General features: G+C 40.9%; 1 protein-coding gene across 1 annotated transcript; it reads left to right on the plus strand.

Annotated features, from left to right (window-relative positions):
* The first annotated feature begins 1,600 nt into the window (after positions 1-1,600).
* coro1b (coronin, actin binding protein, 1B) lies at positions 1,601-12,449 on the plus strand. Its single transcript, XM_080889799.1, has 12 exons — positions 1,601-1,748; positions 1,878-2,028; positions 3,838-4,043; positions 4,239-4,361; positions 6,093-6,222; positions 9,379-9,560; positions 9,671-9,790; positions 9,926-10,030; positions 10,135-10,280; positions 10,418-10,475; positions 10,560-10,898; positions 10,989-12,449. Exons 3-12 carry the CDS (start codon positions 3,840-3,842, stop codon positions 11,109-11,111), a joined length of 1,530 nt encoding a protein of 509 aa, XP_080745925.1. The 5' UTR covers positions 1,601-1,748; positions 1,878-2,028; positions 3,838-3,839; the 3' UTR covers positions 11,112-12,449.
* Positions 12,450-14,190: the final 1,741 nt, after the last annotated feature.

The raw sequence follows: 14,190 nt of genomic DNA on the forward strand, positions 1-14,190 counted from the left end.
TTGAATTCCTCTGATAAATGATAAAGTGGAACAGATGTTTACAGAAGAGGGAGATGGTGATTCTGTGGTGTTAAAGGAAGGGATGTCAAGTCTCACAGATGAGAGTGTGCCCCATTTGGATTCTTATGGGGACCAAGAACATGAGGTGGGTGTAGCCAACTTGGCTCGATAAGGAAGACTGCTGGACAGCATTCAAACCCATTTAAATGGCCACAATAGACTATAAATAAATAAAATTTCAAGTGTGTTCCCTTTTCAACTCATTGTCGGGTCAATAATCGATAATCTTGTTTGTGTTTTGCAGCTGTTGTTGTGCTGCTTCTGCTGTCCTTTTGTTGTTCTTTTGGTTGATTTGTAACTTTGTATTGGTTAGTCCGTCCAGCCGTAAGGGCTGTTATGAATGATTGAGAGTGAGTCTTGTAAGGACGAACTAACCTCTCTCTTTTTCTTTTTTTCCGTTTATTTGTTTGTGCCACTTCCTTTATAAACCCAGGTTGCAGGTCATAGCGCTGCTTCCCAGCTGTGCAGAGGTCCAAATTGTTTGCAGTGCATGCCCATAGGTAAATTGATTGCAGTATCTCTAGATTGGGTTTGCAGTGTAGCGCTATTTGCTCACACCTTTGGTGTGATAGGTCTCATGTGCAGCTTGGATGTTAGTAGAATGTGTTATAAGTCCTGTCTGGGAATGAGTGGGAAAATGTATATTTAATTGATGGAACAAATAAATCATGAATTTATTTCTTTGACATTTTATTCAACACCTTAGTGCTCCTTACATTTGTTTTAATTGACTTAAGACATTATACTTTAATTATACTCCAATAATCTTTTAAATATATCTTTCTGAATAATGTTCAGCTAAAAATACAAATAAAATAATATTAATAAGCCAAGAATAAGCGGAATACAATAAGTGTATTCCAGTATGTACAGTATATATGTGTATAATGGGCAATTGCAATGTAAAGGGGGGGTTAGGATGAATAAATAAATGCACATTTCCTTTAAAACTTCAAGTTCTTACTCTCTCATTTTTCTGTACATTAGCCCTTACACTTTAAATTTAGAATAATGACAAAGATTTGGAAATTACGCCATATTGTATTACAATTGCACTGTATTATAAGGTGCTACCACAACACGAGACACAGCTCTGAGTAGTGAGCACAAAGACTATTTTTAAAAAACCCTCTGCGTATAACGATTTTTTAAAAGACCGGATGTCAGCAAAAGGTTTTAAAATTGTTAATTGTCATCATTATCATTTCAAATCATCTTCATCTAAATTTGAGTTCAGATATCAGTTTGGGAACACGCATAAATCCTCCGAGAAACAGTCGATTAGGTTTTGAAACCCCAAAATTGATATATTACTCCACATTTAAAGCCCTAATTAAAAGTTAAGTGCTTAAATGCTAATGGCTTCAATTGAGGTTTGCTGATAGTTTGAGCTAACAGCGTACCCGTAATAGCGGTCTGTTTTCCGTTTTTAGGTCTATGTAGTACATATCCGGTCTGGCCGACGGGAATGTAGACGTAGACGGAGGATATCTCTCTTTACTCCTGCGTGTCTTTGACACATCCTGCCTTGAGCGGAAGTGTCTGGGATTCTGCTCGAGTCGTCGCTTCAAAACAGTCGTTTGTAAAGGGAGACGGGGACAAGCGGTGTCCGCATCTCTCCCTCCACCATCACCGGCAGCCGGGCTCTTTTTAGCGTGGCTTTATGAGCGCGGGACATGCTCTGTCAGGTTAGACCTCTGCCACAGCAGACAGGCGCAATTCCTAGCAAACTAACGAGAAGACAGCTGAGAATTGGGTTAATAAATAAATAAATAAATCGGATTTGCCCCCCTCTAATGAGCACGTTTTTGTTATAGGTCTGCGCAATCTACGTGAACGCTTGTCTGGACACAGGAGAGGATTAAGTTACTGCTGTTGGCGGCGGATTATTTTATTGGCCTCTTCTTGTCACGCCCGAGTCTTTGGTGATCCTTCTTCCAATTAAGAGAGGTCTCTCAAAAACCGCAGGTATGTGCGCTTTTGGACTGGAAAATAATAACGCGAGATGTGTCATTGTGGGACTATCTAAAACGGGTCCTTTGTTGCTCATGTCTGCATTTGTTTCTTTGCAAAAAAAGAAGAAAAAAACAACTGCTGTCTCCTCACCTCCTATTGTGAGCAGACAATGGGAACACATAGAGAAATGGTGCAAGGATGCAGCATATTTACTAAATGGGTATATATAGAAATGAACATTATCGTGCAGTAAGATCGCGCTGTTTAATAACACAGGTTTAAACGCAGACTGGACGTAGTGGAATCCAGCGAACTGGATTTGGGGCGGTTTTATCCTCACGCTGGAGCCCTCTGTAGGCTTCATACCTGCTGATATGCCGTTTGCTTTGACCATTGGTATATGGCATATAGAGTTACTGCCTCCTCTCACAGCAGCTATGACTGCCCAACCCCCTTCTCCTCCCTGCACGGCATGTTTTGGTTTCAGGCGGATCATGCCCTTTTGTCCACTGAAGCCTGACTGTACTTTTCAGGGCAGGCTCCCAGTATGAAAGAATTTGTCCGCTGTCCTGGCTGCCCCTTCTTTTTGTTTGTTTGTTTTTTTCACTGACCATATGAAGATGGTGAGGATTTACTAAACCAGCTGTACAGCAACATTAGCAGCATTAGTGCAGAGTTTGGGGATTCAAAAGACTAAGACTACAGTTTTAATAAAGCATGCATACTCAGCCAGTTTTTATTTCTATGCAATTCCAAATATTTTCCCCATCCCAAGTGGGAAAGTGTAACTAAGTGTTTCTTGGTAACTCATAAAAACAAAAAGAATCTGTTTTGTTATGTGATACTCAACTTAAAAGAACAGGATCTTTATTTTTAAGTTTTAACACTTTATTGTCATTGCACATTCATTAGTTGTAGTACTTGTCCCACATTTGTGCAAAAAGAGAGCCAAGCAGATGACAGTAAATAAATACCATATATACAGAATAAAATATATATGATATATGCAGACAATTAAATATGCATATAACAGCATTATATTTTCGGAGGTATACAGTGGGGTGTTATAATTGTCCATTTAATTGTCCTAAATATGGCAAATTCTTATTATTTTCACTGGAGCTTAATTATATATTGCTGAGAGCTGATATCAGATATTTGCTGATATATCAGTATCAACATTTATATCAGGCCATAAATGAAAATTTAAAAAGTAAAGAAGAGATGAGAGAAACACCCTTCAACTGTGCTATGAGTGCTGATGTTGCCTATTTTGTCCACCAGTGGGCACTCTACAGCTTAACTAGAAGTGAAAACACAAAAACGGTAAAGTACTTACTGACTATATACAAAAGAATATTTTTAAACTATCGTGAACTTATCAAGGACCAATAATATTATCGGTATGTGTATCGTTCTTAAAAATCCTGTAACAGTCAAGGTCTATTTTCCGTCATAAAATATATTGAAAAATGGAGATCTGAGTAGATAAAGAAGACATGTATTGTTGCTTGTTTTAGTTAACATGCATTTTAAATAAGATATAGTCCATTTTAAAAGGTTACAATATTTCATTTTAGCCATATTTTACTGGGGAAAATATCTTTTTTTTTCACAGTCCAAATGATTAAACCAGAATTTATTTTTCAAGCTTATTGGCTGTTTGGTTAATAATTATCCTGCTTATTTGATTACTGTTTGCTGACAGAAGCTTTTTACTTTTCAGCTGATGAGTTAATAATTTACTGTCATTCAGCAGCATCTGTCCATTTAAGGTTGCTGAATTGTAACTGTTCCTCTGTGTAATCTTAATCTCCTCAGGTATGTCTTTCCGGCGAGGTGTGGTCAGGCAGAGCAAATTCCGCCATGTTTTCGCCCAGGCGTGGAAAGCCGAGCACTGCATCGATGATGTCAGAGTGTCCCGGGTGACGTGGGACAGTCCACTCTGTGCAGTCAACCCCAAATTCATTGCTGTTATCATTGAAGCGGGTGGAGGAGGGGCCTTCCTCGTGGTTCCAGTCAGCAAGGTTCAGTCTCCTACATTACAGAGTATCAGATAAACAGTAGATCGATGTTTCTTCCACTCTCCTACTAAAAGCATTATGTCACCAACTTTTTAACAGCCTGCTGCATGCCTGACTAAAGTACTTTCTACACTTACGAGACCATTAGCAGGACTGGATAATGCATTAATGGTTGAAACACTCTGTTTTTCTCTACAGAGTGGAAGAATCGACCAGTCCTGTCCCACAGTCTGTGGTCATGCAGCACCAGTGTTGGACATCCAGTGGAGTCCTCATGATGACAATGTCATTGCAAGTGCCTCAGAAGATTGCACGGTGAAGGTAAAATTTTCAAACCTTGTAGAAGTTCTGTGCTGGTGGTTTGTGGTCAAGTTATCTGTAATCTGACGTCCGTAGGCATCAAACCCGCCACAACCTTAACCCACTAAAGCTGTGTTGGTCCTTCTTCTGCTGCTAATGAAAACACATCAGACTTCAGGGTGCAGACCTTGAGTGTGCTTCAAACTACTATAATAATTAACATTGTGTATTTAACACTTTCTTTATCATATTGTATGACTTAATTTTACTTATAATTGTAAAATTATGTCAGTAGAATTCAGTTGAGAGGTCTTTGGTGCCCTGGGTCCGTCCATAATGCCAGTGCTGGTGTGAATACAAAACATATGAGGGTTTCCTGTAGTATGTGGTGTGGGGACAGAGGTCGTGTCATTTCTGAGGTTAGGTTGGAGCCTGGATCAACACTTTAGGTGCTTTGTCAAGTCATCCAAGAAATTCCAGAGCTTTTTTTTTTTTTAAACAGTGATTGTTCAGCTGAAGGAGACGACTGCCAGGGGTGCGTGCTTGGTTTGCAGCATTTTTTAGGTGTAGGTAATATTGTTTCTCTGATCACAGCTGTGTAAACTTACGGCGAGGTCTCTGTGAAACAAGTTGGCATTCCTCAGCTGTTAGACACGGCTGGGCGAGGAGGGGGGTTAAAAGAATGTCACTGATTCCAGATAAATGATTGACGAGCACCCATAGTCTTTTCTTCAGGCACACCTTACCATTTTTTAACAGAAAGTAAATCACTTTTGATACTACTAAAAAGCTATACTGGGATATAGATACTGTTTTAAAAAAATACAAATATATATTAACTAATAAAAATCTGAAATGTTGAAAGAGAACCTAAATGCATATTTAGTTGATATCGATAATTGGGTAGTAGCTAGGCTAGCTCTGACCAAACGTAGCAAATTAAGCTATGGAGCTACTTCAAAGGTCACTTCCTAAAATGTCAGAGCTTTTTTAATCTTTTAAAAGGTGTATTGTGCAGGACTAGCTTAGCTGGCTGTTTTTTTTCCTTCTAACAGCCTTACTATTAAACAAAGCCAATCATGTCTTGGCTGTAGCTTTATATTTAACAGGTAAAAATAAATGTGGTATTGAGTAAATTTGGATGAAGAAATGATGATGTACTCCAAGTGCTGTCTGCGTTATTCTTGTTAAAATGACATTAGCGAGTTAGCGCGGATTGCCGTGTGCGTGGGGCTGCATGGCGTCAACACGTTAGCACGGCTAGATTGTTAACGTGTTAGCGCCATGCAGCCCAATGCACTCGCTAACAGAGATTTGCCACGTTATTGCGGTTGTGACGTTACAGTCATTTTAACGAGATTAACGCTGACAGCACTAATCTATCTATCTATCTATCTATCTATCTATCTATCTATCTATCTGTCTGTCTATCTGTCTGTCTATCTGTCTGTCTATCTGTCTGTCTGTCTGTCTGTCTGTCTGTCTGTCTGTCTATATATACACATACATATATGTATAAACTGGCAATAAAATAACCAATCTAAATCTTATATACAGAAAATGCAGGATTGCAGAAATGATACCACAGAGTGTGCATAAATTGCTGTTGCTGTCTAGCAGTGTGACAGTTCAACTGTTTAGGAGGGAGATGGTGAGGGGAATGAAGGCTCTGATAGCAGTAAGGTTAATAATATGTCAGGAAAACTGTAAAAATTATACGACACACATATATATGTCTGCTTTATGTTGAAGGTGTGGCAGATCCCAGATGGTGGGCTCACAAGTCCAATGACTGATGCCACTGTGACCCTTGAGGGACACAGTAAACGAGTGGGACTCCTGGCTTGGCACCCAACTGCCTTCAATATCCTCCTAACTGCAGGTAGGACCATCTGTAGCATTGTAGTGCTCCCATTGTTCTCCTATAACCAAACATGGTTCACATCTGTGGAAAATAACAGTGATAACTGGCTATGACTGGTGTGTTTTTTAAGTGTGTTGTGTAGAGAACATGGTCTAAACATTAAACTGCGCCACTGTGGAAGCAGGCTGGTGTAGTTTGTATGTTGCTTTACATATATTTCCATAAAAAAGTGATCTAAAACAAAGGGCTTGTGTTTGCACACTGGAAATGTATTGTACTTGAGTTTTATATGGTGAATTAAGGTAACCTTTGCCTTGTAATAAACATCCAGGGATCATTTTACCTTTTAACAAACTCCAAATATGGTGACAGTGAAACTCGAGGCGTAGCTTCCCCGTGCTAAACATTCCTCATTATCCAGATAAAAGTGACATACACCCGTCCATTTGTAAACAGTGAGAGTTGAGGAGCAGCTCCTGTCTTACTATGTTGGTGTTCAGTGACAGCCAGTTCAAATACTGCTGCATAATACAAGTATGGAGTAGGATTTCCCTCCTAGGCAACTCACAGCATGTGATTAACCTGAAAAATAATTACACTTTGCTGAAAAGCTGCCAGAGCTGGTTTCCATTGGAAATGTAGCCTACGCAAAGGAGGCACTACTATACGCACAAGCACATAAAGTAATGTTTGGCCTGCGGGATCCTCATGGCAGTGTAAGAATGTAAGCTGCCCACTTATGTTAATGCATACTGAGAAGAGTGCATATTGTTCACGCTGCATTATTTTACCACCAGCTTTTTTAAGCAGCTCTGCAGGCGTTGTTGCTCCTCAGTATAAGTTAGCGTTAGCGAGGAGAAAGGCAACACAACAACACAGTTATACTGTGCTAAATTTCCATAATGGAGTGAGATTAGAATTGTATTCAATTATATAACACTTTCAAATCACTCACATTAACTGCTGGTATCGTGATATAGCATCAAATACAGTGTATTATGTTATCTGTGTACAGTTATCATAATTATTTGATTCTTGATCGTGTCAGTGAAGTGGCTCTGTTAATTGTTCACTTTGTCATATTCCTTTTGGGATCCACTGCAAGGACTCAATCAGTTGAATAACATTGATAGGGGAAACATGTTTAAGTGCAACTGCTTGTTTAAATGAACATCAATATTTGCTACCAGGCTATCATTAATTGTACTGTAAAGGGGAATGAATCAAAAAAGAATATTGAGGTACTGACATCATGTCACAGATCGACTCCCAGCAAACAGCTCCACTGCTCTCACTCCATTTCAATTAAAATATTGGCCTGAAGTGCAAGGAATCGACTCGTCTTTCCACTCTAGCTACATCTTCTTTAAACTAACAACACAAATAAATGAATCTTTTATGTGAAAGATCAACAACAATGACTTGTTCAAAATTAGGCAGGAAATGATGTGATTGTTTGTGACATTGCCACTGATGGAGAAAAGTAACTACACCAGCAAGACGGATTCAACCATTTATAGGACACACTCCATGTACGACACATGTAATTAGAAGTTGAGACTTGATGCAGAACATATCAGGGAGAAGGCAGAAAAGCCCAGTTTGGAATCACAGAGCGAGCCGTGATACAATACGCTGAAAATGGCACAGATGGTGTTTCGATTAAGCAACTTTAAACTATCGGGGAATTCCTTTAAAGATGCAAAAGGGATTTGTTCACTGCATTGTGCTATTGTGTGTGTATTGTCATTATTATTCATTTTTAATGTGTCAGATCAGTTAATACTTTGCTTCTTTGCTTGTCTCACCGCGAGTTCACTTTACCAATATTTACTTTGATAAAGTTAATGACATACTGAGGTAGTGTGTGTAGGTAGTATCTGTCACAGGGCTAACACAGAGACAGACATCCATTCACACTGTTGTTCAATTTAGCATCGCCCTAACCTGTTGTTATTATATATTGATATATGGTGTCATAATTAGAGATGGGTATCGTTTAGGTTTTATCCAATACCGGTGCCAAACTGGTACTTTTGAAACGGTGCCGGTGCTTAAACGGTGCTCGAACCGGTGCTTAAAGAATGGAGAACACAAAATTGGTCCAAAAACCTCTCATGTTCAGCTGTTTTTTTGTAAAAAGATAACAATGTTAGCCTTTTCTGCAGCTATGGGGCATATATGGTATCCCTCTTGGCTGGAAGCAGTGCTTAAACAATGGAAAAAACACAAACTTTGTCCAAAAACCTCTCATGTTTAGCTGTTTCCCACTTTTTCTTTGGTCATTTTAGCCTTTTTGGCCAGGGTGAAGGGAATATCTGCCATCAAACAAGAAGACAGCTGCATGTAACTACGACGGTGTTTGCTAGTTCACCTTACATGCATTAATGTAATAACGTGGTTAGCCTACTCAACGTAAATTACACACAAACAACGTTAAGTTACTCACGCAGAGAAGAACGGCTGCTGCTGCCATCATCATCCGTCATCATTTCTGCTACACTGGCAGGGCTAGGGGCCAGGACTCTTCTCTTCGGGTTTTTGGGGGATGTTGCTCCGGGTCCGATAACAGGCACGACACCCGCAGTAGATGTGCTCTGTGTGAGGTCTCGCAGCAAGCTATCAAATACGGCGCATTTCTCGGCTTTTAAAAAAACCGCTATGCGTCACCAGGTGTTTCATCAGATTTGAGGTGTTACCTCCTTTGACAGTATCAGCTTAAAGCACTTGTTGCTGGCTGCTGAGTTTGCATCTTTTGCTGTGAAGTACAGCCAGACTTTTGACCGCTTCGCCTTGGGCATTTTTAATCTGTAGCTCTGCTCTAAAAGAACGTACGTACCTGGGCCCGCCTACTATTCTCGGAAACGTAAAATGATTGGCTAGAAGTGTATCACAGCTCAGGAAATAAAGCACCGAAATGTGCGCTGCTTTTCGGTCTGGTTACTACCGTTTATGTCAGATGATGGCACCAGATACCGGTACCCATCCCTAGTCATAATGCATTCATAATACACCTGCACCGATAACCTGTCACTTTCTCAAGACGAACAAGAAAAGCAAATGAATTTATAGGAACATCGGCAACATCTGCATCTGTTTATCCTCACATCCTTGCCCTGTACAATTTCAGGCTTCACACCCTCTTCCTTGGATGTTGTCTTTCCCTCTCTGTAGGCTGTGATAATGTGATCTGCGTGTGGAACGTGGGCACGGGGGAGCTAGTGTACCAGCTTGATGACGCCCACCCAGACTTGATCTACAATGTCAGCTGGAACAAGGACGGCAGTGCGATATGTACCGTCTGCAAGGACAAAGCCCTCCGAGTCATCGATCCGCGAAGAGGCGCCGTCCTCAAGGTGATTTCACATTCATGCTGTCCGTGAAGATGTGAGCAAAGCGTGGAGCACGGCTCGGCTCTCATTTCTGGTATAACGCGTCAGTGATCAGCTTGTGACTGCTTTCCTAGGTCAGAGAGAAAGTCCATGATGGTACCAGGCCCATGAGAGCCGTGTTCCTCTCTGATGGAAAAATCCTGACGACAGGCTTCAGCCGTATGAGCGAGAGGCAGCTGGCTTTGTGGGATACTGTAAGTTTCTTGTTAGACATGTGGTATAATGCAGGTGAACTGAATTTTACACATGGAAAAGGTTTGAGACACAAAAAACATGTGTGATTGTTAAAGTAGGCATTCTAGTGATGTGAAAATGCTTTTATCTTACAGAAAGACCTCTCAGAGCCAATGGTAATACAGGAAATGGATACGAGTAATGGAGTTCTGCTGCCCTTTTATGACCCCGACACAAACATGGTCTACCTGTGTGGGAAGGTGAAGCCTTGGCATCATGTGGCAAATAGAAATTTAGCTTGTTCTATGCAGCGTCAATCATCGTGATTGTTTTGTTTTTTTGTTGTTAATCTCATGGCTTTCAGGGGGACTGCACCATCCGATACTTTGAAGTGACTGATGAATCACCGTACGTTCACTTCCTCAGCTTATACAGCAGCAAAGAGCCTCAGAGGGGTGCAGGCTTTCAGAGTAAAAGAGGTGTGGATGTCAATAAGTGTGAAATTGCCAGGTAAGAACAGTATGCGTACCGGTAACTAGTAAAAACTACAATACACAGCTACTTCAGGAACTGACCAGTCTCCTAAAAGTGGGAAAGAATAATGCAGAATAACGTCAGACGGGACTTTGTCCTTGCTTTTTCGGCAGGTTTTATAAGCTTCATGAGAGGAAGGTGGAACCCATTTCTATGACTGTACCAAGAAAGGTAAGGCACACACATACTTTAAAAGTGGACTTTATAAACTGCTTTTTTTTAATAGCTAATGAAGTTTCCATATTTCCTCTCCAGTCAGATCTGTTCCAGGGAGACCTTTACCCAGACACAGCCGGCCTGGAGCCAGCCCTCCTGGCTGACGAGTGGATCGCGGGGCAGGACGCACCACCGCTGCTGGTCTCCCTGAGTGGTGGCTACACAGCTCCTCCATCCAAATACAGAGACACTCTCAGAAGCAAGCCCAAGCTCGTCTCTCAGGACTCTGGGACCGGGGCCGTCCCACCTTCCGCAGGGAACGTAGCAGCTCCCACGTCCACACCTACCTCTGCCGCCAAGGAGACAGAAGAAGAGACGCCACAGCCGACAGCGGCCACGAGGGAGACGGATGGAAACGGCGATAGGCCAAAGAGAGAGGTCGGTCAGCAGCAAGTGAGATGCTGATTTAAGATTTTTTGAAGCTATTTTTGACTTGCTTTTTCTCTCTCTCTCTCTCTCTTCTTTCAGGATGACGTGTTGAGCGAGCTGTTAGCAGAAATGAAAGCTCTGCGGGCCGTCGTGCTTGCTCAGAATCAGAGAATTGAGTTGCTGGAGAGACAGCTAGCACGGATTGAAGATGGGGATGTATGAGCAAGCGGAAGATTCACTACATTCAGATGGCTTTTTTTTTTCCCCTTAAATCCATAGACCATAGCCTTACTAGAGTCAACAGTACCTTAAGCAGTGTGGGCTGAAGAATGTAGTGTAGAGCAGCAACTAATTGTGAATAAATAGGAGCTTACAGCTATTGTTTCCAAGACCACAATATGTGGGTGACAACTGGGTAAAGGATATCGTTGCCGCTGTGTGACGGTGCATATAATGCAGTTTTGATCTTTGCTTTAATTTCGAAGCACCCTAAAGGAGTTGCATCGGCACAGTTGCCTCAATTTGACGCACAAAGTTGTGTTGAAAAGGATTATATTGGAGCTAACGAAGGCTGACAGTCTATAGCAAAGCTATTAAGTACCTCCTGTACGTTTTTCTCTCTGACGCACTAACAAATGTAACCATTAGGGCTATTTAATCAGGTAGATTAAGCTGCTAAACTGTGATTTCATATCAAACCCCCGGTTGTTATCTCACTGCGTGACTCGTGCTTTGTTTTACTACTCCATAATAGAACACCACGTGTAAAGTTAACTGTCCTCGGCAGCGAGAGCTGTGTGAATGATGGCCGATGAGAGCGTAGCTGAATATTTATGTGTATTCGTAGCTGTGTGTAGTGTTTGCAATCAGTGAGAAGGTGACACTTGTGATTTTGTACCTCATGTTGTCATACGAGAACAGCGTAAAGATAACACTATGTTACACTGTAACCTGTCATAAACACAACACAGAATTTCTTTTTTTCTTTTCTTTTTTAAGCACGCGGAAATGCCGCAGTGTCACACGACCACTCGAGAACCAATCAGGATCTGAGCAGCAAATGTCACATTTTGTAGTTGTTGCTTCCAATGATATGAAAGACCTGCAGACTGGGCATGGGACGGGAACCTTTTTTTTCTTCTTTTAAATATTCAACCTTACACTACAGTGACCGTGCAGCTAAGTCTGACTAAACTGTTCCAAATCTACTCCGGATTGCAGACCAGATTTGGTAGCAGCAAGAAAAAGGTTCAAGTGTGGAGGCTTTTCTACGTTTTTGCGCTTGTATTTGTGTTGATGAAAAAGCACTTTTAGATTCGTGTAGTTTTGTGTTTTTTGCTATTACATTTGACATTTACATTTAGAGGCATTGATCTGTTATTAATCTGTTCTTCTTACAAATGTAGAATAACATTGGTACATTCCACATAAAGACTACCCCTTTATTACTTTATTTATTTCTTTATGCACTGATGTAACATTGACTGTAAAAAAAAAAAAAAAAAAAGTAGCAGTTTTAATCAGACTACATTGTGAAAGTTCAATAAACATTAATTCTTACTTTATGTGAATTGGCCTTTTTCATATGAAGTAGTCAGATCACGGTGTGTATGTGTGATCACATTCTACCAACAGAGAGTGGTCTGAAAATGAGAAAATACTGAGTGAGCAGCAGTTCTGTGGGTGAAAATGTCAGAGGAGAATGGCCAGACAGTAGCTCAAATTACTATTCATTGCAACCAAAGTGTGCAGGAGAGCGTCTCTGAATGCACAACACATGGGGGTTATAGTAGCAGAAGACCACACTGAGTGACACTTCCTGTCAGCTAAGAACAGGAAACTGAGGCTTACAGCTTACACAGACCAAAGTTGGACAGAAGACTGGAAAAATGTTGCCGGATATTATGAGTCTCGATTTCTACTGCAGCATTCAGATGCTAGTCTTTTAGCATAAACAGCGTGACAGCTCCCTTGTTTCAACAGTTCTGTGTGGGATATTTTCTTACCACACTTTGGGTTCCTTAGCACCAACCAGGCATTGTTACAGTGCACCCATCTTCTGCCTAGTACACTATCCCTAGTGGGATAACGCACTATTTCACAAAGCTCAAATGACCTCAGACTGGTTTCTTGAACATGACAGTGAGTTCAGTGTACTCAGATGGCTTCCACAGTCTTTAAATCTCAATTCAACAGAACACCTTTGAGATGTGTTCTCAAAGGTTTCAAGGTGGCATGTTCCACCCTAAACTGATCCCTTGCCACCCTAGTTTTGCATATGACAGTGTTGTTTATTAAAATAAGACAGCATTAACACTTTGAGCCTAGCTACAGTTAACCCTGAAATACACATTCTAAAACTGAATATATTGCATAGTGTTACCCCCCTCCCACCCACTGTTAACAAATGGTTCAACCCATAGCACAGACCGGCTTTTTTTCTTGTTGTCAGTAGCAAGTGATGTGCCAAAGCACATTTTAAATCAACACCATAGTCATTTCAGATTTTATGTGTGAAACTTAAGTTAGACTTGTGTTTGTGAATGAGCCACCCCATGGTGTGTATACTTCATCCATTTGAATCATTTTAACCATATGTAACACCTGCGTGCGTGTGTGTGTGTGTGTGTGTGTGTGTGTGTGTGTGTGTTTTTGCCACCCCATTTGATTTTCATGCCATCCTAAGAAGGTTTCTCTAGATCCACCCCTGACACAAGATGAACATCAAGGACCAAAATCTGTGAGGAATGTTTCCAGCACCTTGATGAATATGTGCCATGAAGAATTAAAGCAGTTCGCAATGCAAAAAGGGGATCCAATCCAGTATTAGCGACGTGTACCTAATAAATGGCCAAGAGACTATGGTATTTGGGTTTGGTAACCGTGCCATCGCCTGCTGCTTTGTGCATTTAAGCAGATACACAAAACACAAACAAAACAGTTTAATGTGTTGTACTTGACTGCTCGTCAGATCAATTAAAATTCCTCACACCCAGCAAAGGCCATTTTATCTGATTTGTACTAGAAAGCAGCTGGAGGCTTGTTAGAAAGGCTTATAACAACAATAAAAAGAATAACAGAACAACCTGTGATCTTTTTAGAATGAAAATCAAACCCAATCAACCATGCAAAAGCCTAAAAAGAGGCCACCCAGTTCCTCCTCTCAAGTCAGCGTAAAAGTAACAATGTGGAGCTTTAGTACCATTCTGAAACACAACAGCTCAAAGTGTTAATAACCCAAGGTTAGAACAGTAGATCACTGAATTATGTAAACAACACAAGAGTGCTTAACCTCCCCCTC

This window comes from Rhamphochromis sp. 'chilingali' (assembly GCF_963969265.1).
Source record: "Rhamphochromis sp. 'chilingali' genome assembly, chromosome: 1".
Taxonomy (NCBI): Eukaryota; Metazoa; Chordata; class Actinopteri; order Cichliformes; family Cichlidae; genus Rhamphochromis; species Rhamphochromis sp. 'chilingali'.